The following is a 25,244-nucleotide window of genomic DNA, read 5'->3' as shown; positions in this document are numbered from 1 at the left end:
AACGATTGGGGAGTTGAGATGATTATAGAGTTTCTTAATATCAATCACTCTTTTGATAATAATAAGACTGAACTTATATGTGCCCTCTTAGATATTATCTTAGAGAACAATGTTTTTGTGTTTAATAATGAGTTCTTCCTTCAGAAGGTTGGCGTGGCTATGGTCACAGCTTGTGCCAATAGCTACGCCAACCTAGTTTTAGTTTGCTGGGAACAGTCTCGTCTCCTGACAGAGATAAACCCTTTTATTGAACACAATCTCTGGTTTGTCCGATTTGTGGACAATGTTTTCCTTCTGTGGAAGGGAAACAATCAAGAACTGGATGAATGTTTCAAATACATTCACGCTACTACTACGTTTTTGAAATTTACTTATCAATGTTCATACAGTGAAATTAAATTTTTTAGATGTATTAGTTAAAAAATCTGAACAACAGAAATTGAATAGTGGCATTTACAGAAAGCCCACAAGGAAAAATGCTCTGTTGCACAGGCCCAGCATGCATCCTAGATACATTTCTAGGAACGTTGTCAAAGGACAAGTTTATAGGATTTTGAGACTACACAGCGACTACCGAGCAGCACAGCTAGCTCTGGAAGTAGCTAAACAAGAATTTTTAGATAGAGGATATAGTGCACAAGACATTGACAGTGCCATTACTGAAGCCTGGAGGCAAAGCAGTGGCAGATGCAAACCGTATCTCAGTGAAGGTCAATCTTTGGATTCAGGGCAGAGACTAGAGTGCAACAACAATGGTTTTAGGGTTATTATGCAATATTCCAGTGATTTTAATGAATATACCAACATCATTAAAAAAACATTGGCGTATTTTAGAAGAAACGCCTGGGTTGACAGACAAAATTGGAAAATCCCCCTCTTTTACGTTTAGGAATAACATCTCACTGAAACAGCATCTGTGCAATAAAAAAAGATCACAGCATACTGGTAAAAATGATCGCTTTGGCACATTTTCTTGCAAGCATTGCATAGCCTGCCAAGGCATTCATGTTAGTACCAGTTATACCCATCCATCTTTAGGCTTTAACATTAAGAGCAAATGCTTTGCCAACTGCAGAACTTCTAATGTAGTATACTTTTCTTTCTGTGTGTCCTGCCATTCATTTTATGTAGGAAAAACAAATAGAATGTTCAAAGATAGAGTGCTTGAACATATTAGGGACACAACTGGTGCCAGAGCCATGGCCTCAAGCTAAACGCCAAAAAGTGTATAGTCATCCCCTTTGGCAAAAACAAAGTGCCCACAAATTACCACATAGGTGGTAATCCATTAAGTACAGAAGAAGTAATTAGGGAACTGGGGACCCAAGTTGATAGCAATCTCTCATTTGACAACCACGTGGCCAAAGTGGTTAGAAAAACATTTTATATAGCCTACCTAATCATGAAGGGATTCACATCTAGATCAGGGGAGGTCATCGTGCCTCTTTACTCATCCCTCATCAGGTCCATAATTGAGTACAATGCCCCTTTTGGGATGTACCTTACAGACACCTGCAGCAACTGGAAAGACCCCAAAAGTACCTCACCAAGAGGATCAAAGGGCTCAAACAGATGCCATATGCTGCCCGGTTAAAGAAACTCCAGCTCTACTCAGTGGCATACCGCCTGCTCAGAGGCAATCTGTGCCTGAAGTATAAAGCCATGTCCAACCCGGAATTAATGGACATACTGCACCTCAGAAAATCCAAATCCCATCGAGCTACGCGCTCGAGAGACTTGAACCTCAGCACTGAAATAAATAGGACATGCTGGAGGGACAGATTCATAACCCAGAGGCTCCCTTCACTCTTGAATAAAATCCCAGTCCAGGTTAGGCAGAGTCCCTCATTTACTCTCTTCAAGAGGAATCTTGATGAATGGATGGGAGATCGTAGGTTTACCCCAGGTATCACTTCTGTGTCACTGTTAGACAGAGGCACAGTATACTAACCTTGAAAAAAGGCATAGAAAATTAATTTAAAATGGGTGGCGAAAGCCAAACACACTCTGGCTAGGCTTATAAATGCCCTAGGGCAGATAGCCTAGTATGAACCTATAAGAAAGACAGCAGTGCATTAGCTAACCATGTAAGCTGTGAAGATCCTATATATATTTTTAATTTTTTTGTGATACAAGTAATTCATCCTGACATCAGAGGGGGCGACATTGAGAATCACACAGAAAGCATTGAGCAAGAATGGATACTGAAGCTTAATGCTGAAAACCCCCAGGTTTGAATGGCATTGCTTCCCTTAAACCTTTTCTCAAAGCACGTCCACTGCCACATAAATTCTAGTAACCTGTCCTTGGAAGCTTTAATTTTTAGTATGATATATACAGAAATGGTTAGCTTGTTGTTATGTGCAGTGTTATTGTTATGTGAAATGCTTTTTCTACTTTTATAAGAGCTTAGTAAGGCTATACAATGCACAGCACTCGTGTTTTTAATTTAACTAATCATGACAATTTTTTAATTAACTATAACCAATGACCTTAGCAGTGCTGATCACCTGACATGTCTTTTACTTATTTAAATGTTTTATAGTATTTTACTAGCTGTCTGATGAAGCGACTTGGTTAGTTGCGAAAGCGCTTACTTTTTTGTTTAAATAAAATCTTTGGTGTGTGAGCTTTTGGTGCAGTTTTTATTCTATTTTACTTCATTTTCTCTGCACCTTTCTCTGTTTCCCTGGAGCTTCTTTATCTTTTACTTGAATACATCCTTCTGCTAGGTTTAGGTTTACAATTATAGACAGAATATATAAACAAAATACATCTTCAGAAAATGTACATTCTCTTTTGGATCTTAAAGAAAGGATGTGGATAATTACATTAGGTGGCTCATTTTCTCCAGGACTCAATGAACACTTGTGATTGGTTAATTGTGTGGTGCACTAATTGTTTGTTATATATATACTGATTGTTATATCATTTGCTAGTTAGCACTGATGAAGGCTTTATGCTGAAACCGGTATGCTTTGTTTTGTCACCCTTTGGGTGTATTGAGTTTTATATATTCATCTATGGATATTTATGCCCGCACAAATTTTTCATATTAAAAGTTTGTGTGGACTCCAGTGCTGGCCTGTTTGTTTTTTTTGGATTTCCAGGTGTATTTTTGGGCTTTGCACATTGCCTTACGTGTGTGGGAATCTGTTCCTGTTTCCAGAGGAAGGGGAAACCAAATTTGTTGAGGCCAATAGGGTGCAATGAGGATTACTGTGCTCTTCAACCTGGTAGCTTTCTGCAGAAATTGTGGAGTCAATGGAATTGGTGGATAAGCATACAGAAGACTTGAGGGGCAATCGTGAAGTACAGCATCCCTTGGTGACTTCCCCTGTGGAGGAACTAGGGCAAAGTAGTTGCTGCACTTGTTTAGGGCAGATGCAAAGAGACCACAGCAAGGCTGGCCCCAATGACAGAAAATCTTTTCTGCCATCATTTAACTGAGGAACCATTTATGAGGAAGAAGAATGGGAAGAAGAATGTACATGCTCAATTTGTCTGCTATCACACTGGATTTTCCAAGAATGTGCATTGCTAACAAAAAGCAGTTGGAAGAGATCACTGACTGCCAGACCGTGAGAACTTCTCAACACAATGGGTAGGATTTGGTTCCCCCTTGTTTGCTGATGTACCATACAACTGACATGTTGTGTGTTTGCTGATGTACCATACAAGTGACATGTTGTCTGTTTGAACAGCAATCATCCCAGAGGGGAGAGCATCTTGAAATGCCTGCCAGACTAAGAGCACCGCTCTCATCTCAAGGACATTTATGTGCAAATTGGCCTCTTTGGGGGACCAAGTACCCTGGACTGTCTTTCCCAGATAATGCAGCCTCACCCTATCTGGGAAACATCCGTGGTCGCTATGGCCTTGGGCTGCTGGGGAATGGAAGGACGGCCTTGAAGTTTTTGGACGGATTGAATCCACTTATACAGATCTCTTTTGCACTTCTTGATAATTCTTATCTGGTATGATCTTGATTGACAAAGGCCTGACCATTGAGCAGCTAGTATCCACTGAAGGGTCCTCATGTAAAACCTGGCTAGTGGAACTAAAGTTATTGCCGCAGCCATCAAGCCTAGAGTTCGAAGAACTAGATGGGTTGAAATTGAGGTGCTGATTATGATCTTTGACTTGTGACCTTATTGTTTGAATTCTGTGTGTTGGAAGAGAAGTGATGGCCAATTTTGTATTTAGGAGTGATCCTATAAACTGCAATGTCTATGCTGGCTGTAGTTGTGATTTGTTGTAGTTTATGGTTATCCCCAGAAGAGTGCAAGTCTGGAGAACCTGACTTCTTGCATATATGAGCTGATGCCTGGTCAGAGCGGAAATGAGACAGTCGTCCAGGTAAGGAAACACCCGGAATCCCTGCAGTCAGAGGTGAGCTACTACTACTTCCATGCATTTGGTGAACACCCTGGGGGCTGTGGTGTGTCCAAAGGGAAGTACTCTGAATTGGTAATCACTGGCTCCCAGCTGGAATCATAGGTACATTCTGGATCATCTGTTCATTTTTATATGATAATACGCATCCTGAAGACCTATAGAGCACATCCAGTCGTTGTTGCCGAGAAAAGGGAGAAAGGACTGAACCGTGACTATCCGGAACTTGGTTCGCTGGACTGATTTGTTTAAATTGGTGAGATCCAAAATTGGACTCCAGTGCTATGTTTTCTTTGGCACTTAAAAGAACCTTGAGTAAGTTGAGGATCCTGTTTGGTTTGGTGGGACCTCTTGGATGACTCTTTTTTTTCTAACAGTTTTTGAATTTTAATTGTTGCTTGATCCCTCTGACTGAATGGAACAGCGGGGATTTTTTCTTGGAAGTGGAGGTGGAAAGGAAAAGGGTATTATGTAGCCTCTGGAAATAATCCTCTGCACCCAAGTTTCTTTTGGTAAGTCTAGCCAGGCTCTCTGCTGCAGAGATAAATGCCCCCTGACTATCTCCACAGGTGGACTGTCAGACCTCCGTTCAGGAGCACTGGTAGAGTCTGTGAAAGAAAGATTCTCATGAACCCTGGTTTTGTGAGCTACTTCTGCCACATTGGCATTGTTGTCTGTTAAGAGTTCTCTCCTCTGGGGGAACTTCCTCCATGTGTGTCTTGGAAAGGACCTTGAGACTTTTTGAACCCCATCTTTCGGCTACTGTGCTGATTCCTGGAACATGATCTTTGGGGAGCCAAAAAACATACCCCTATGTCAGACAAGGTCTTTCCATCCTTTTCACACCTGGACAGTGTTTCCTTCATCTTAGGGCTAAACAGTGTAATTCTGTGAAAAGCAGCATTGATGAAAGTGGACTTAAATGTCTCCACAAAAACACACAAGGGCATCCAGGCATGTCTCCTTATGGAAATGCACAAACCCGCTGTTCTTTCCGCTATGTTGGAAACTAACCTCATAGAAGAACTGGATATAGACTGTAGGGCTGTCAACTGAGAAGTTACAGTACTTGAACCTCTTCAGAAATGGCTCCTGAGAGTGTATTTGACAACTCCTTAATCAAATCTCTCTGAACTCTAATAAAGTTTGCCAAATAGTTCAGTGACCTTAGAGCAAAGGTCACTGAAGCAAAGACATGCTTCCCTAATCTGTCCATCGCCCGCAACTCCCTGCTGAGGGGATAGACAGTGAAACTCTCGTCAGCGAGTTCCTTCTTTGTGGCCACCACTACGACCATGCCATCAACTGGAACCCCCAGAACTGTCTGTCTGCAGGTTATGCCATTATCCTGTCTGGTCTCCAAGGTATGGTTCTAAGGAGTCGGGTTCCTTCCACACCTGCTGACAGACCAAATCAACGAGCTCATCAGGGGGCGGAGTCACCCAGGAGGTAGAGGGTCCAGTATCGAAGGCCTCCAGGAGAACAGATTCTTCAGATGCAGGATTGGAGGGGGTCCAGCCACCTCTCTGTTTAAGAATTTCTAGGATGTCTCCAAATGAGACATCTTCAGGAGGTGACCGTGGGGACTCTTTGCATTCATCGAAATCTGTGTCTTCAGTGATGGACTCCTGTGGCAAGTCTAAGTGCTTCCTCTTACATGTTCTCTTCATGGGCATCTCCTCAATGGGATGCTCTTGGAAGTTATAGGAAGAGGAAATCAAAATTCCCTGGGAGGGAACCTGGGTCTCTTGTACTTGATGGCCCTGTGGAGAAGGGTGGTGAGGCTCTTGACAATGTGACATCATGGTAGAATGTCTAGGATCCGAGGGGAAGGCTCTGTCAGATCTGCTGAGGCAGAGAAAACCCTCTTCGCAGCCTCAAAGGCAGAGCTTGAAGGAGCATAAAAGGAATTTGGATCAGAGAAGATGAACTTCCGAGTTGTATCCACCCTCTGCTCTTACGGCAATACCCCCGAGGTGGAAGCCAGAGCCGAAATGTGCAGTGCCGAGGCCCCGAGGAGCACTGAAAACTTCGGAGTCAAATGCTGCACCCAGATCCAACAAGCTTTTACTCAAAGAGCTCTCCAGATCCGAGTGGACTGGAGATCTCAGAGAAGATCCTGGATTGAGGATATGGAAAGGATAACTCCCTCCCACTATCCCCCTAGTCTTTTTCCTTCCTGGATGTGTAGGTTCTCTTTGGTTTTCCTTGGACTGGTGTTCCTACTGGGGCAATCAGCTCTGAGGATGGTACACCTGAACATCAACTTCATGCTCTACGTTACGCGTGGAGCATTTGTGTGACGTTCAACGTACCTTAAAGCAATGGTAGGTTTTGGTAGACTGGCCAGACATTGGGCTTCCACAGCAGGGAATCCCATATGTTTTGAATACTGCAGCAGTGAAGGCAAGGACATCTACCATTATGGTACGATTTTACACAACTGTACTTTTTTAATCTAACTCTTTCTGAATGTGAGGCGTAATGCGATACCCATGATAGCACTGACAACTATTCAGTGTTTATGCTGCATATTAACAATAATATGCTACTGCTGCACCTGATGAAAATGCAGATGCAGGATACTGTTAAGAAGACCTTGCTAATTAGCATTATTTCATATATAATGCCACCTGCAGTTATGCAGTGTGTTTCTACAAAGAGGGAAATAGGGCATGGTGGAAAGCAAACTTGCAGGGAATAAGTCAGACCCAGCTGTGCCTGTCAGAATTAAAGTCCATGCATCTCTCTCTCTTCACAACCAGCAAGGCACTACTAATGACAGAGGGGGATGAATGATAGCATATGCACAAACATCCAGACCTTACTCCTAGGACTGCATGCTGTATGATAGGTTTACTTCTCAAGAAGGTATTTATTAGATTTAGTTGACAATCTCTCAGTAAAGTAATTGATCCAGCAGTTATGGTAAACTCAGAGGAGGTGTCAGGTTTATATAGATGTCGTAAGCCTGGTCTTCAGAACATTTTATTAGTCTTCTTCATACCTGGTGCCTCAGTCTGGGTCCTTTGTATGATCACTGTACTGTGACAACATCTTGGCTACAGTACTACAGGTAGCAAAGAATGCCTCAGTCTTCTTACACCTTCAGTGCTTAGTCATTAAGCTAAATCACTGGCAGTGTCAACAACCAGTGATGTTATCTGGTTGCCATAGGAGAACAGACTGCACATATGAGAGCACCACACAGAAAGTGCATTATTCTGGCACTGAAGGTAGGTATTTCTTTGAATGCCTTTTAGGAAGAGAAGTGAACAGATTAAAGAAATGAGTACCACTGTGGACTGCACATCTAAGCTGAACTGAAAGGATCTTAGAGCAGGACAAAGGGAAGCATCCTCATGGATATATAATTAGAAGTTATGTACTCACCATAACGTTCCATCTGAGTAGGTGTATTCATTTGTCTGCAACCTGTGGGTTATGGATCCGACATCGGATCCGAACCGGCATGGTTATCCAGCTATGGATCCAAGCTCTCAGCTCCTCCCCTCACCCATAATGCCCTGCTCTACCCTCATGACCTCAGATCGAGTTTGCCAAAGCAACAATACCCTAAAAAGGGTAACAAGGAATATGCAGGAAACTGAAAGGCCAGGGGATAGGAGGGGGATGGTTGCAGACAAATGAATACACCTACTCAGATGGAACGTTATGGTGAGTACATAACTTCTAAATCTGAAGTAGGAGATTCATTTGTCTGCAACCTGTGGGACAGAGTCCCCAGCTACCTGAATCTTGGGCGGCCATCATGGAAGGATATTCCGGAGCACCGAGCCAAAGGATGCTCTACCCTAGATGCAAGATCCAACTTATAGTGAGAAATAAATGTATGAGATGAAGCCCACGTGGCTGCTGCACAAATATCATCTAGAGGAATCCTAGCCTTGAAGGCTGCCGAGGTAGATACTGACCGGGTTGAATGAGCATGAACACCCCCCGGTGCGCCTTCCTGACGCTTGATAAGCCAATAAAATGCATTGTGAAATCCAGCGGGACAGAGAAACTTTAGAAATTGGCTTGCCCAAATTGAATTTTGCAAAGGAAATGAACAGCTGGTCGGATTGCCTATGACCAGCTGTCCTGTTGAGATAAAATCTAAGTTGCCTGTGAACATCTAATGAGTGTAGCTTATATTCACCTTTGTTTTCATACTTAGGGAAGAAAACAGGGAGGTTAATGGACTGATTGATGTTTGCTTCAGAAGCGATTTTAGGAAGGAAGGACGGGTTGGTCCTGAGGGAGACACGGTCCGGATGAAATACCAAGTAAGGAGGTTTAGCTGACAAAGCTTGAAGTTCAGAAACTCTCCTGGCTGAAGTAATGGCTACCAAAAAGGCTGTCTTGTAGGACAAAAATTTGAGATCCACCGGGCTCAAAAGGAGGAGCGGTCAAGGCCTGCAGGACCAAAGAAAGGTCCCAAGGAGGAACTGCTTGTTTTATAGGGGGCCTAAGAAGGAAAGTACCTTTAAGAAATGTTTTACACAATTTGGCTGACATAAGAGGGATAGAATCTTGACCAATGTGATAGTGAGAAATTGCCGCCAGTTGAACTTTGACTGTGGAACTGCTGGCACCATCATTAAAAAGAGAGGTTAGAAAATCAAGCACTACAGGAAGAGGAACCGTGAAGGGATTCAGGCCTTGCCGCCCACACAGAGAAACGTTCCCATTTGCTGCGGTAACCTATCCTAGTGGATGTTTTAGGAGCCGCCACTAAAATAGCCTTTACCGGTGAAGAAATACCGAGTCCTTATCAAGAGTGGAACTGGAGCAGCCAAGCAGTCAGCTTCAGGTTGTCCAGGTTCGGAGGAGGAATGCAGGATGGATGGGATATCAGATCCGGGATGGGATCCAGAATCCAAGGAGGATTCACCGAGTGAGACCTTAGGAAGGGGAACCAGATCTGTCGAGGCCAGAATGGAGCAATGAGAATCATTCTGCAACCCACCCGAGAAGCTTTCTGAAGAACTTGCAGCATCAGAGGCAAGGGTGGATAGGCATACAGAAGACCGGGTGGCCAAGCATGCACCAGAGCGTCTCTTGGGGTACCTCCGGGAGGAGGTATTAGAAAACAGTCGAACTTAGTGTTAGAGGGAGAACCAAAAAGATCGCAGGAAGGGGATCCCCACCTACTTGACAATTGAGAGACCACGGGTCAGAATGGTGCGACTGAGCTTGTCCGCTAGGATGTTGGACCGACCGGAATGCGTTGCTATGAGAAAGCGATTGGTGGAGATTGCCCATTCCCAAACTCTCATGGCCTCTCGACAAAGAGGGTAAGACCTTGTTCCCTTGCTTGTTGATGTACCAGACAACAGACATATTGTCCGATTGAATCGCAATTGTTCCCAAGGGAAGAAAGTCCTGAAGTGCTAGCAACGCTAAGAGCACTGCTCTCATCTCTAGAACATTGATATGCAGTAAGGTCTCTGAATCGCTCCACGTGCCTTGGACTGTCCGCCCCCCCACCCGAGGCGAGAGGCGTCCGTGGTGACCGTGGCGAGAGGGGTAGAAGCACAAATGGGCGACCCTCGTGGAGATCCGGGAGTGGAGCCACCACAAGAGGGACCGCTTGCAAGCCTTGCTGATCGCTATGGGATGATGCATGGGGAGAGCAAGGTATGACCACTGTACTAAGAGCGTCCACTGTAGAATGCGATATTGAGTCTGGCAAGAGGAAGAAGTGCTATCGGCAGCCATGGACCCTAGAGCCCTCAGGACCAACTCCGCTGGAACAGAACATGAATGGAGAATGGCCCACACCTGGAGCTGCAGATTTAGAACTCTGTCCGCAGTGAGGAAGGCTCGTAAACTCCTTGTGTCTAGTCTGGCCCCTATGAAATCTAAGAGCTGAGTGGGTGCCAGGTTGGACTTGTTTGTATTTATTGTGATGCCCAGAAACGGAGCAAGATGGAGAAAGGAGTCTCGCCGAGAGAAGTAGATGCCTTGTTGGGGCGGTAAGGAGCCAGTCGTCCAGGTAGGGAAAGACCTGCACCCCCTGAAGCCTCAGGTGGGCCGCCACCACTGCTAGTACTTTGGTAAACACCCTGGGGGCTGTGGTGAGACCAAAGGGAAGGACCCGAACTGGTAGTGACTGGCTCCCAGCCGGAAGCGGAGAAATCTCCTGGAGCCTGTCCATTAGGATGTGGTAGTACGCGTCCTTGAGATCTATCGAGCACATCCAGTGGCCTTCTCCCAAAAGGGGGAGAATAGATTGTAGAGTGACCATTCGGAATTTTTCTTTGGGGACTGCCAGATTCAAGAGAGAGAGGTCTAGGATTGGTCTTAGTTCCCCGTCTTTTTGGCACTAAAAGAATCTGGAGTAGAACCCTGATCCGATCTGGTCTGGGGAACGGGCTGGATGGCTCTTTTCTCTAGCAGATGGCCAATTTCTGCCAAAGCGGCCTCCCTTTGACCGGGTGGTACGTCTGGGAGGGACTTCATCTTTGGAGGGTGAAGGAAAGGAATGTGGTATCCCCTGGATATGATTTGGAGAACCCAGCGGTCCGATGTTATGGACTCCCATGCCGCTAGGTGCCCCCGGACTCCCTCAAGAGTAGAGCAGACGGACAACCCCTCAGGGTTGCTGCGCGGGCCGTTCAGGGAAAGGTTCCCTGGACCCGAAGTTTCTGGGAGCCCCTCTGCCTCTAGGGCGGCGTCCTCCCTGTCCTCCTCTGCCACGGAAGGACTGGTTGTCCGAGCAGGCTGGGACTGCTGCGACTTCCGGAACCACATCTTCTTCTGACCCTTTTGGTTCCTAGAATAGGGCCTCTGGGGTGCAGAGAAGCGGATTCCGACGGCAGACAGCGTCTTCCGTCCTTCTCGCTCTGGGTCAACGACGGTCTTGCCAAACAGAGCAGAACCATCAAAGGCGCCTTGAAGGGCTCAGGTGGCGGAGCCAGGCCTGTGACCAGTCCTGTCCCGCAGCTCTAGCTGCCTCCGTAGCATGGGAGAGTAGCCGCATAGAAGTATTTGTGACTGACCTAAGAGTGGCCATTTTGGTGGAGTGCAGAACTCTGTCCTCCTCCGAAATGGACTCAGGGATGCAGCGTAATAAGGTCTCGCTGCATCCGAATAACATGTGCCAAATAGTTCAGCGCCCTTACGGAAGGTCGCGAACTGAACATCCGCTTCCCCAAGCGGTCCATCATCCGAGACTCCTTGCTCGGTGGGTGGACTGAGGACTCTCCTGAGCCAGTTCCCTCTTGTGGCCGCCATCAACATGGCATCTACAGGAGGCCCCTTACTCCAATGGGTCCTGTCGGGCGGGCTAAGGATCCTATCAGGTCTTTTGGGAATTGGCTCCACGGTGTCCGGCTCCTTCCACGCCCTGGTGGTAATAAGGTCCACCAGGGGTCGGCAGGGGACACCCAAGAGGTAGACGGGCCCGTTTGAATGCCTCCAAGAACACGGACTCGTCCGAGGAAGACTTGGGGCAGACCACCCCCTAATAAACATTTCCATGATGTCTCCAAGGAGACATCCTCGGGGTGACCGTGGGGAGCCTTCCCTTCCTCCAAGTCCGTGTCTTCAGTGAGAGACTCGGGAGTCAATGTGCCTCCTTTGCACGTATGCTTGCGAGGGCCTCCTCCGGGGCTGTCAGAGGAGTCCTCGCAACAGCAATTTGCTCCATGGGAGCAACTTGGGGCACAGAAACGGGCTGTCCCAGGGGCCGGATGGTGGAAGCCTGGCCCAGTGCAGAGGCAAGTGCCGGGGTCCGGAGACCCTCAACAGAGCCCTCTCCACTACATCAAAAGCCGAGGAGCCGACCTCGACCAAAGGATCCGACAATCGGCTCCCCTCGGATCCGAAGAGTGGATCGAGCCGCCGGCACTCGGATCCGAAGGACAGTGCGCTCCGACACAGACGGCGCCGAAGGAGCACTGATCCCCGGATCCGGCTCGGATCCAGGCTCCGAGATCGGGTCCGAGTCGGATCCGGTACCAAGTACTATCGGCTCCGACCTCCCCGCCCGGCTGCTCGGCTCCAGTTGCTCGAACCCGGATAGCGGGTCGGAGAAGGAGCAATAGGCTTAAAAGGGTGTTGAGCTCCCCGGAGGGAGGCAAGAGCACTCCCATCTGCATCTGGGCCTGGATGAACCTTCTCATCATCCGTCCAGATCAGCATCCGAGCTATGGGTAGATCTCGACGAGGCTACCGAGGTAGGCCTGGAATGCCTCCTCGATAGCCTCGACGGAGATCGGGTCTCCTCCTCCTCAGGACCCGGTGAGAAGCACACAGGGGACCGGAGCCGAAGGAGGAGACCGAACCGACAAGCCGGGAGAAGCCCGCGGCTGGCGGGGCCGAAACAGAGGTCTCGGCCGCTTATGGTGCTTCTCCCTCCGGTCCTTTTTTGATGCATCCCTCTCCTCTCCTGAAGCGGGAGTTTGAGTCCCAGGAGCAGGAGGGGGTGCCACAGGGGGAACAACTGCAGCCGCAGGAGTCCCGAAGGAGCGGAGGTCGGAGCCGAGTCCGGCGGTAAAGACCCGCCAAGACCAGCTTGGACCTCCGCTCCCTCAGTGCCCTGGGGTTGAACCCTGCACAAATGGAGCAACCAGATGTGAGGTGTTCAACCCCAAGACACTTAACACACCGAGTGTGGCCATCCGCCGGTGAGAGCTTATGGCCACACTCGGAGCATTTAGAGAATATAGACTTAGGCTGTTCAGCCATAATCTATAACAAACCTAAAGTTACAGAAAAGTAACTTAAACAGTAAAGAAAACACACAGGCCTCACACACACTCTACGAACCAGCGAGGGGAGGGAATAAAAATTATTACTGAAAATTAAATTAAACTAAAAACAGTCAATATATAAAGGGAACCTACAACTTTCACACAAAAAAGTTAAAGAAACAACAATTTCTCTGATTTTTCACAAGAAAATAGTCTACTTAGCTGAGAGCTATGTATCCACATCCAGTCACCAGCGCGGCAAACAAGATCTGAGGTCATGAGGGTAGAGCAGGGCATTATGGGTGAGGGGAGGAGCTGAGAGCTTGGATCCATAGCTGGATAACCATGCCGGTTCGGATCCGATGTCGGATCCATAACCCACAGGTTGCAGACAAATGAATCTCCTACTTCAGATCAGAAGTTTTGAAAAGTCTTGTAAGGAGTTAAGAAAGATGTTCTTAATAGTTAACTTGCTGCACAAGGCCTCATTAAGAACGATCTTCTGTTGACAGAACCATGGGCAAAGCACAAAACTGTAGTCATCTGTACCTGCCCAGTCTGCCAACCAATGTTGCACCATGAGCATTTTGTAAACCATCTCCCATTTAATTTATATCTACTCCATTCAGTAATCTCCCACAAATGAATTTTCACGTCTTGTCTCAAAACCTTATGTTAATGCATGCTTTGGGGGTGGGTCATTTTTAATTTTCTGTACATTCTCTGGCACTACTTCAGTAAGAAGAAAAAAAAGGTCTTAGAATTAAGCAGCTATAAAAAAATTAAGAAAAGAAAACCTCTACCAAATTAAAAATATTTCACTCTAAAGCATTAAGAATTAGTTTTTGTAAATATGTCTTACACACAAAATACAGATTCCATTTGTAATCTGTGATTAAAATGTCAAGCATGATTACAGAAGGATGAACTATGGAATAAACATGTCAGACAATCATTGTTGGCAGGGAGGCAAGCTCCACATGCATTCCCAGTGAGGGGTGGATGCTCCTCTGCAACTTATATATTCATGACTCCTAGGTAGCATAACCTCAAGGAAAAGGTCATATCTTCATTTCCAAAGTTTGTGCAATTGCAAATTTTAAGATGGTAAGCTTCTGATGCCTGACCTTGTGAATGACTTGACTCTTCCATGACTTGAAACTGGAACCAGAGCCCTCTGAAAACATATAGATATGCTTTTCCTATGCTTGAGCTGAAAAGAACCATGCTGTTTTGTACATATCAACGCTGCACTCTATTTTATTTCTCACCTGTACTGGATGAAGTAATAGGAACAGCAGCATTTGCAGGCTGCACTGACGATCCACCTCCTCCATCAAGAAGTAGACAATTTTCACCAGCATTGGTTTCCTTCTTTACAACTAACTCTGCTGCACTGGGCAGTGGAATGGGGTGGCTGATTCCAAGTTCCTCCTCCTGGGCCTGCTGTCTTCGAAGGGCAACCTTAAGCAAAAAAAAAAAAAAAGATAAATTTAGCACGCTTGCAAATATGTTACTCTAAATGTAAGCTTGTTTATTTTAAAAAATGATAACTGAGAAAGATGATCTGTGATTCTTGTGTCCCAAATTAAGTACAGCAATAAGTATGTCATATTATCTTTTATAATCTGGCTTTCACGTTAGGAATGTCCTGAAGATTTTGTAACTTTTTACCCTGTTTCTGGTTCAATAGTTAGCCTTTACTTTTAAATTTTCCCACCACCACATATAACTGCAGCAAATAATACTGCTCAAGTGCCTGTGGAAAATGTCTGAAATGTATATACATGTACACATGAGATAAGTTAATTTTAAATGGTGGCCTGCAGATCCAACCTAAGTAGTTCTTTAAAATGCTAGTTTATGATGCATTTCCCTTTACAAATATAGCATGCAGAGAGATTTATGATAATGATCTACCTAAAGCAACCAAGAAAGAAAAAAGCAGCATAGAATTTTTCCAAAACTAGTGAAAGGCTTGCATCCAAGCAGTGAATCCTTCAAAATGACTCACAACTGATATAAAATCCATCTGATTTTTGTACAGCAGCTTGTATACCACCAAGGATATCGGTCCACTGAATTATGTCGACACACCACAATGTCGACGGCCAACTGATCGACCATATTTGGTTGACATATGTAGATGGTCAACAGGTATACCAGACACACAATCCCCGGATGTAGGAATATTCCCCTTTCCAACAGATTGTGCAATCTCAGAATTAGTATATATAATTAGCAGGGTGTGGGTGGGTGCAAAAAATGTTATTTTATTTAATTATTTCTTTATTTTTTTTGGCTGTATGCAGACAGGATCGTCTTCATGCATGCACAGTTGCAGTCGATGTTTCTGTTGCCTACCTTTTGTGGTTGATGCTCTTGCCATCGACATTATGGTGTGTCAACCTAATTCAGTATTTACACACACACGTACATATGTATGGGGGGGATTTTCTTTCTTTTTGTTTTTGCCTGTGCAGTTGCTTCACACCCTGTATCCCAGCAATCCCACCCCCCTTAATTATAATAAATTTTCAGTACTACTCTACCACTTCCATATTAGAATCAATAATATCATAAAGAAAAAAGGCCTATCCACACCACAGCTAGGAAGTTTGGTTATCATTCTGATGGCTAACTGCAAAAGTCAACGAATCAAAAGCAAATACATCCGGTCTGCCTGTCATAACTCTCATATTTACCCTTTCTTCTTTGTCTCTCCAAGGCATCATCACGCATAGCAGACCAAACTGGACATTCCTAACACAAGTAAATAAATGAATAAATGAATTTGTGTAACTAAATTATACCTTTCATGTTCCTGTCTTCTAAAAGTTAAAATTCTGACAGAATAGAAATAAATGATTCAGCTTGCCTACCTATAAAATATTACTGATCAGTCATCTCCCCATTTCAGTACATGGCCATTTTTTTCAAGCAATTCAGCTATCCTTGTTAGTTAATTTGCTGCATGCACACTGTTCTTTTCAGTGAACCATTTTTATGCTTTTTGAATAATTATATTGACATGAATGCACTGGTAAGCAACATTCACATTTGCCAGAGACAATGCATGTGCACAGGCACTTCTCTATAGTGGGACTTAGTTTAGCCCTGTCACAAACCTGCAATTCTACAACCACAGTTTTATTCAACGCTGAGCTCTGCTGAATGATGTGCAGTAGAACTAATGTCAGCTCACTGGCTGCATTACTGACAACAGCTTAACTGATAAATTTAGTCAAACATCAGAAAGTCAGTCTAACTATCCTTTACTTCTTGTGATTTTTCGTTAACTGGAAATGTTAGCATAAGCAAATAAATGGTCAACACTTTTATCACTTTTACATTTCAACACTTTCCACTTTCAGACACTGTTTCCAATATGCCGTTATCTTGACTAGCAAATTCTTCCAAATTTTTCTGGTGTTGATATGCTTTGTAACTCTTTCTTAAAATATACCCTCCTCTTTTTACCTTACTCCTCTGTTTAAACTACCAATCTATTTGAAATGCCTTTCCCCACTTCTCTCTCTTTCTCTTCTTTGCTCTCCCCTGAACACTTAACCTCACTATCTATAATCTGTGTACCCTGTCCTCTTGCCATTTGTCTCCCTTCTGTCCTTTTTTGCCCAATCCAACCTGTATTCCCAAGCCCCTAATGACTACAGCAGTACCCCCCCTTGCTACCAGATTCTGTCTAACTCAAACTATTTCATAGGATCATAGGCCAGGAGGTTACTAGGCTAATGGCCCTGGGGCTCTTACAAGCCTAGCCAAAAGTTTATCCCCCAAAAGAACCCTCAGTCAGCACCTGTCACCCCTGTCAATGAAGGAGACAGGTGGAACCCCTGGGACAAATTTGTGATTTCCCATCCACTCATCAAGGTTGCGCTTGAAGAGGGTCAGCAAGGTGCTCTGTTTGACATGTATAGGTAGTCTATTCCAGAGACGGGGCAGCCTCTGGCAGACAAACCTGCCTCTCCAGCAGGTTTTGTTGATGTCGCGTATTAGATTCAGGCCTTTCGAGCAGGTAATGCATGAGGAATTAGACATGGATATGGAGCATCTCTTGTATCTTTCCATATCTTCACCCATCTTTTCCTTATTCTCTTTCATCCTCCATTTGTGTTATATTTCCTCAGTCTTTCTTGTGTAATTATTTTACAGTTCCTAACCACCATCTCTGCATATTTCTTCACCTTTTCGGCTTCAAGGTAATATCTTTGAAACTATCCTGTCAACAGTGACAGTAATACTTTTTTCCTTGCTTTGTATATTCTCATTTCTGTGTCCAGTCTAAAATTAACCTATTCAGACCACCCAATTCCCCTCATCACTGCTCCCCAAACCTCATCTGCTTGCCTGCACTCCCAAAACATATGCATCACACCTGCTTCCCTATCTATAAATCTTTAGCATCCATAGTTGCCTTTTCCTTTACTTCTTCATCTTTGCAAGTGTATAGAACCATGTATGTATTACCTCTGCCACTGGTCTCACAATGGGCCAGGTATTTATATAATGTGACACACATCTCATTCTTCCTCTCATCCGTTCCCCATCTAAAAGCCCTTTGCCTCTCTCAGCTCTCATTCAGCGTCCTTACTACCAGCTTCTCCTTCACTTTTATATCTTTATATGTCTTCCTCTTCCATTACTCCTCTGTATTTCACATTTAACCTATCAGAATTTCAAAGACTAAAGCTTTAACTCTCAAAATGTCAAAAATGGATATTTTCAAAATATATTTGATAGTTTTTAACTGCAGCTGCATGCACTCCCCATTATTGGGTCACTTTCCCAACACCTTCAAACTCTAAATATACTGTTTCTGCGGTTCCTGCACCTTGGGGAAAGGAAGCAAAATCCCTGTATTTTTTTTTATATATACCTTAGATGTCTTGCAATTCTGTACTTCAAAAATCAGAGAAGGACTCTTCTGTAAGGGCATCACTTTCTTCATTTAATCTTTCCCCCACTTCTTCCTATTCCATTGTCTCACTTTCCTCTCAAACCATTTTAATACCCACATCTAATGGGAATTCCTCTCCTGTTGTTTTCCGTCTTTCATTTCACACGCATGGTCCACCTGCTAGAGGTGCCTACCCTTTTCTACCATCCTGTATACCCTTCCTCCTACTCTTTCTCCTCCCACCTCCTTCCTTATGTCCACTTCCTTGGCAGTTTCTATCTCAGATTTCTGTCATCTCAAATCATCCATCCAATTACATTCTGTATTAAGTCCGTTAGGGACTAAAGTTTCATACTTTAATATAAAAATAGATTATTTTTGTAATAGTTTAAGTTTCAAAAGAGAAGTATTGAACCTATCCACCTTAACCTGTTCTGATATACTGACCTGAAGTCCTTCCACATTACTACCACGATATTCTTTAAAATGTGCAGCAACTGGGCTCTCCATCTTACATTTCTTTATGTCCCTAATATGTTCTAAAATTCTAAGTTTGAATGCCATTTTACTTTCACCGCCTTAATATTTATTACATGGGTGTCTAAGTACATAGACAACCCCTTCAGTGTCACATCTAAAAATATTTTGCCTCTCATATCTTTTTCCATTAATATATGGGAACAGCTTAACCACAAAATTATAACAGGAACATCTTCCACAAGGGAAGGTCCCTTTAAGGCTACTTCCCCTTCCAATATTAACCTTAGGTTCTACAAATCTACCTCTATCATATCTCCTATGCTCCTGCCATGTTTGCATGATACACAAGGCGTTTCTTCCAGAATATCACAAAATTATTTTTTGTTGTACCAGAAAGCCCCCCCCCCCCAAAAAAAAAAAAATTAGCGACTGCACTAGATCTACACTTAACAAACTGTATTTAGTTCCAGAAAAGACCTTCTCTTTCTTCTTATCTGTATTATTATCCAATGGCATATATTTTCTATAACATCTGCCTAATGGGTTATTACCCCTAAACTTTTGTACCTTTTCAAGAACTTCTACCAACACTTTTTTGCCATAACCTCTCCTATCAAATATGGAAACACTCTTTTCTACCTCTTTTGCAAAATCTTGGTCCCTACTACACAGCCTACGCAGTCTAACAAACTCTCCATATGGTGTAGCTCATAAAGTGTTGGGGGGGACAACTACTACCATGTAGAAACTGGTTACCACTTTCAAATTTTCGATGAACCCTAGTCAGTAAAGCATTGTTCCCTTTCTCTAACACCACATCTAAAAAAGACACTCTGTGTCCCACTTGTAGACCATCACATTTTAACTGAAACATATTATTATTATCTAAAATTTCAATAAAATCCTTCACCTCATGCCAACCAACTTTACAAATAAAAATCAAGTCATCAATAAATCTAAAATAATTAATAACATATTTATTAAAAAATATTTTCTATAAATATATTAATTTTCAAATATATTCATTTTGTGGTTTTTTTTATACTCTGAAAAGGCTTTTTAGCTGAAGCATTAACAAAGATTTTATCTAAATAAAATACTACTGTTTAGGAAACTGCTCGGTGGATTCCTGGTCCTGTGTGATCTGTGGTTTTAAAATCTTCACTGACATCTTTTTCTTATCCCTTTCCTTCTATGCCGTTTCCTCCCATAAATACAACCCCTTCCAGTTCTTCCCTTGCTTTTACCTTTATCCACTGGTTTATAACATGCTGTTGCACAAGCTATAAAGTCCAGTATTTCTCACCCACAGTGTGTTTTTGTCTCTTGCTCTATTCTCTTGCAATCATTGGTCATATTCCTTTCCATATGAACCCCTAACACAGCTTTTGGATCTGATTCAACTGCCCTGTTACCCTATCTCATCGGTGTATTTTTTAAAGTTAGACCATATTTTTATTCTAAACAATTTACAGAACAACCGCATAATAATGCAATCCTAATGTATGGTGCACTTTTTAATTTTACACTGGTTGTGCTATATTCATATCCATAGGTCTTCAAAGAAGCGGCTACGCACAACCTCCAGTCAGACATAGACATCTATACTGAATCAGTTCTTGCCTACATAAACAAATGTGTGGATGATGTAGCCACCACAAAAGCCATCACTATAAGAGCTAATCAGAAGACCTGGCTCACCAGGAATGTGTACACACTACTGAGGGAAAGAAACACAGCCTTCAAGGCAAATGACAAAGAAAGGTTAAAGGAGGCCAGGTCAAATCTGAAAAAGGGCATCAAAGAAGTAAAGAGGGAGTATGGGAGGAAAATTCAGATCCGCTTCCAAGACATGAGGGGCACGAGAAGCCTATGGCAGGGGATACAGCAACTCATGGACTGTAAGACCAAAACTCCCCAATGTGATGACAGCTTGGAATTCCTTAATGAACTGAACTCCTTCGTTGGCAGATATGAGGAGAAGAACACCACTGTACCTTCTAAAACATGCACTGACAAAGAGGAGATCGTGCCCACCTTAAACTCTGAGAAGGTGAGACTTCAGCTTAAGAATGTGACTCCTAGGAATACTGCTGGACCAGATAACATACCTGGCAAGGTGTTGAAGGGTGTGCTAATCAGTTCTGTCTGGTACTGACAGACATCTTCAACTCATCACTTGCTATGGAGAAAGTTCTCTCACATTTCAAGGAAACAAGTATTGTCCCACTTCCAAAGAAACCCAACCCTGCCTGCATCAGTGATTTCAGACTGGTCACCTTAACCTCAAATGTCATGAAGTGCTTTCAGAGGCTTGTGATGAAACATCTATCTGCAGGTCTGCATGCCAGGCAAACAGATCGACTGCGGATGCGATATCGGTTGCACTACACACCTAGAAGGGAGTAACAAATAAGTAAGGCTGCTGTACATCGACTTCAGTTCTGCATTCAACACTGTGATACAGATGCAACTGGTAGATAAACTTGTGAAACTCAGTATAAACAAGCACCTATGTAATTGGACTCTTGACTTTCTGATTGGTTGACCCCAATGAACATGCACTGGAAACAACATCTCTCAATACAGAGTCCTGAATTCTGGCATTCCCCAAGGTCGTGCTAAACTACTTGTTTTTCACCACCCTCACCCATGACTGTACTGCAAAACATAACTCAAACCATATTATAAAATTCACTGATGATACCACAGTCGTGGGTCTCACTAGTGGTGGGGATGAACATAACTACAGGGATAATAAGGTGGACACTTTGATTGCCTGGTGTGACAGGAACAAGCTGAACCTAAATGTTAATTAGACCAAAGAAATTACTATGGACTTCAGGAGAAAGGCAACAGTTCACCAACCACTCACTATCAAAGGGGAGGTAGTAGAGAAAGTCAAAACAACCAAGTCCATGGGTCTTCACATCTCAGATGACTTCACCTGGACTGTTAATACTAACCATATTGTCAAGAAGGGTCAACAGAGGCTTTACCTCCTGAAAAAGCTAAAAAAAGCCAGGCACCCACTGTCTGCTCTTACCACTTTTTACAGAGGAGTTATCGAGAGCATCCTCACTAGCAACTTCATAGCATGGTTCGGCAACTGCACAGTTGCTGAGAAGAAGAAATTACAGAGAGTGGTGAGGGTGGCTGAGAAAATCTTTGGCACAAACCTCCCTTCAGTTCAGCAGCTTTTTTTTACAAGAGCAAGAAAGAGAACATAAAAAAATACTATCTGACTTGACCCATCCAGCCCACAACTGGTACTCACAACTTGCGTCTGGAAGGAGGTACCGCAGATTCCTCTGTAGGACTACCAGATTCAGGAACATTGTATCCTACAGCTGTGAGATTTATTAACTTGGACAACAACCATTATACCTGATACACTGAAGTCTCTTTTCTTAAATTTAATCCTTCTGTTTTGACCAATTACCGCCAGTATTACTATCATGCAACATGATGGCTATACTGAGTCACGTCTAAGGTTAACAAGTGCAATACTGTAACTAAACAGCTGCTATTTACTAGTCTCTATTCATTCTCTATCTTAACGGTGAAGGGGTTAGGTGGTGGGTATTTATTTATTATTTATCATTGGAAATGGGTATTGAGTGTATTTTTGTAATGTGAACTGCATCTTACATGTCATACATGTTATTTTTCTTTTTATGTTATTCTGTGATGCCGCTGTATCTATGTTATTTGCACAGCATTTCTCTCATGAGCTGACATTTGTAATTTCATTTAGGCTGCACTTGTGCGGTCCTAAATGACAATTAATCTTTTGAATCCTTATTCATAGGAATCATAGGATATTTGACCAGAGGCCATGTGTAGCTTGATATTAACCATCCTCAGGATCTACCACCCTTTTCAGGGAAGGTAAAAAAGTCCTGGCGTGTACTTTAGGGAACCCATCCAACTGTCTTAAGCTATGTTTGACAACAGACTGGTAATCACACTGTTTGGCATGCAAAAGGAGGCTACTGCAGAGCATACCTCTCAACCTCTTTGAACAAGAAAGCGGGAGAAAGCCTAATATAATTGGGGAGAGGGCAAAGGCCCCAAAACAGGGACATATTTTAAATATTGTTCTTATAAACTTAGAAAGTACTAGACTAACAGGATTTGTGTTAGTATGCATTTTCAGAAGGATATGAAGTCTGAAACTGAAATGTGCATCATTATTTAGTGATATCAATTTTAAGTGATTTGTCAGAAAACCACAAATTTTATGAGGAATAGTCCAAAATATGAGTAAAAAATCTGGACATTCTGCAAATATCTGGACAGTTCAGAAATATGTTGCAGAGCAAGGGGAGGCAGCTGGTGAAGCACTTATCTTTCCATTTAGCTTTATTTACTTATTTCCCAATGCGGATTCAGATCTGCTGTACAAGTGTCGGCTACACTGTCTAACACATTGAGAAAAAGGAGGTCTCAGATAATGGGTTTCCTAAAGGCATGGATAAAAAGGCATCAGTCTCCCCTCAACAATCTATATGACACTAAGTACATGGAAAGTGACTTTCCTGCTAACTAAAGCCGTTGAGACACAGTATTCTTTTTGTTAGGAAACACTGTGATCTTTTGAGTTTCTATTTGTCTAAGAAGATATATGCCAAAGTGTGCATTATATTCTATAACGGGTATAACTAGGACAGAGTACAGTGGGTTAATAACTTCTTTGGGTTTGGAAGAGATACCCTTGGTGATCTATTACCCGCAGAATACTTGCAATTAGCAGCTAAAGCAATAGCCTTCCCAATTTCAATTCTGATCAATAGAACCATCACTGAAGGATATGTCCCTAAACTTTGGAAAGTCTCCCACATTATCCCACTCCATAAGAGTGGAAATTCTACTGAAATATCTAATTACCGCCCCATAGCCCTTCTTTCGCCCTTATCTAAGATCATGGAAAGGTGTATACACAAACAACTACTTCAACACCTTCTCCATAATAACCTACTCTCTAACACCCAACACGGTTTCAGACCATCCCACAGTACTACCACTGCCCTACTCTCCTTTACAGACACAATCAACAAAAATCGCAACAATAACACCCTCTCCTCAGCACTTTTCTTAGATCTATCCAAAGCCTTTGACATGGTCAACCACCAAATACTCATTCACATTCTGTAATCCACATCAATTGATACCCAATCTATTAACTGGTTTAAGTCCTACTTAAAAAGCAGACATCAAGCAGTACTCTGGAACTCCACTCTATCCTCCCAGCTACCTGTCAACATTGGAGTCCCACAAGGGTCTATTCTAGGTCCTCTCCTATTTTCTTTATTTATCAATGACCTACACCATGTGGCTCCCCAAGCCACATGTATACAGTACGCAGACGATTCAATGCTTATCTGTTCAGCCACATCTGTATCACACCTTCACTCCCTCACACAACACATATTTAACTCTGTAGAAGACTGGTTTTCCCAGCATTGTCTACTACTCAACCCTAAAAAAACTAAACTGCTCCTCTTTACACCTTCGAGCAAATCTCCCCTCATTGATTTTACTATAACATCAACAAATGGCACACCTATATCACAAGAGTCTACTACCAAACTACTAGGCATTACCATTGACAACAACCTTAACTTTGATGCCCATATTAACAACACACTAAAAACCATTAACAAAAAAATAGGCTCTCTTTACAGAATCAAACCTTTCCTCACTCCACAATCTAGAACAACTATAGCCCACTCCCACCTTATCTCACCCCTTCTCTATGCCTCCCCCATTTTTACCAAATTATCAAAAAAAAATCTGTCAAAACTAGAAAACTCCTACCACAACATAGCCAGATTTGCCACAGGAAACCCTTACAGAACCCACCACTGTACTAATTTAAAACAACTAGGCTGGCTGGAATATCAACAGCAACTAAAAATTAACCAGCTTAGCATAGCCCATCAAATTCTTTATCAACCTGACAAAACCCCTATACTATCAAGCCTGATTCACCCATACCACAACCTAAAGTCCCTGAGATCTGCACACAAACTTCTTATAAACACTGTCAAGTCAAACAACAAGGCCGGAGACTCTCTTTTCTCAAACACTGTTGGAAAATATTGGAACCTGCTTCCCTCTGAACTCTCATCTATTCCCTCAAAGTCTCTCTTTAAAAAGAAACTCAAGCTTTACCTCAAAACACAATGGCTGTGCCCCTGTACTAATCCTGACTAACTTTACTTCTTGTCATCTGACTTACTTCACCCCTGACTAAGTTCACTTTCTTTTCATCTATTTTCCTTTATCCCTCTCTCTGTACATGTATATTGTATACTTCTTGTTGTCATGTTCTACAATACTTTGTTCACTCCATCACTTTTGTACCACTTGTTTATTTTTTTTTTAAAAAAATGTTTTTTTAGCCTATTATTATGTTATTATATTTGCATGTAGTTCTTAATAGTTTTTACTTAGTATCATTAAAATTTTATAAGCGGAGCTTATCTCCCCGGGCCTCTACTGAAAATGGACATATATCCAGCTAGACTAGCCCGGTCAACAAATGTAAAATAATAAAAAAATAAATAATTGTGATATATTGAAAGGTTTCCTGACTGCAGTCGCTATATGGTAATTACAGGAGAGAGAGACATTTACCTAACTGTCCAGGTCTCTGAGGTGAGTGTGGTTTCAGTGATGCAGCAGTTGATAACAATTTGTTGCTTTCTGAAGGAGATAATACTGCACTTCTTAGCATTTAATTA

General features: G+C 43.1%; 1 protein-coding gene across 2 annotated transcripts in view; it reads right to left on the bottom strand.

Moving 5' to 3' along the window:
- Positions 1–25,244, bottom strand: part of DMRT1 (doublesex and mab-3 related transcription factor 1) — a 2,140,563-nt gene that overhangs the window by 1,794,021 nt on the left and 321,298 nt on the right. For both annotated transcript variants that reach the window (XM_044060825.1, XM_044060824.1), the window contains one exon: positions 14,369–14,561. In XM_044060825.1, coding sequence (XP_043916760.1) covers positions 14,369–14,561 — 193 coding nt within the window. The remainder of the gene's footprint in view (positions 1–14,368; positions 14,562–25,244) is intronic.

The sequence above is a fragment of the Protopterus annectens genome, chromosome 2.part0 (assembly GCF_019279795.1).
Source record: "Protopterus annectens isolate FY-2018-M chromosome 2.part0, PAN1.0, whole genome shotgun sequence".
Taxonomy (NCBI): Eukaryota; Metazoa; Chordata; order Ceratodontiformes; family Protopteridae; genus Protopterus; species Protopterus annectens.
The sequence above is the reverse complement of the archived record's forward strand: the minus strand, read 5'-3'. Positions and strand labels throughout refer to the sequence as shown.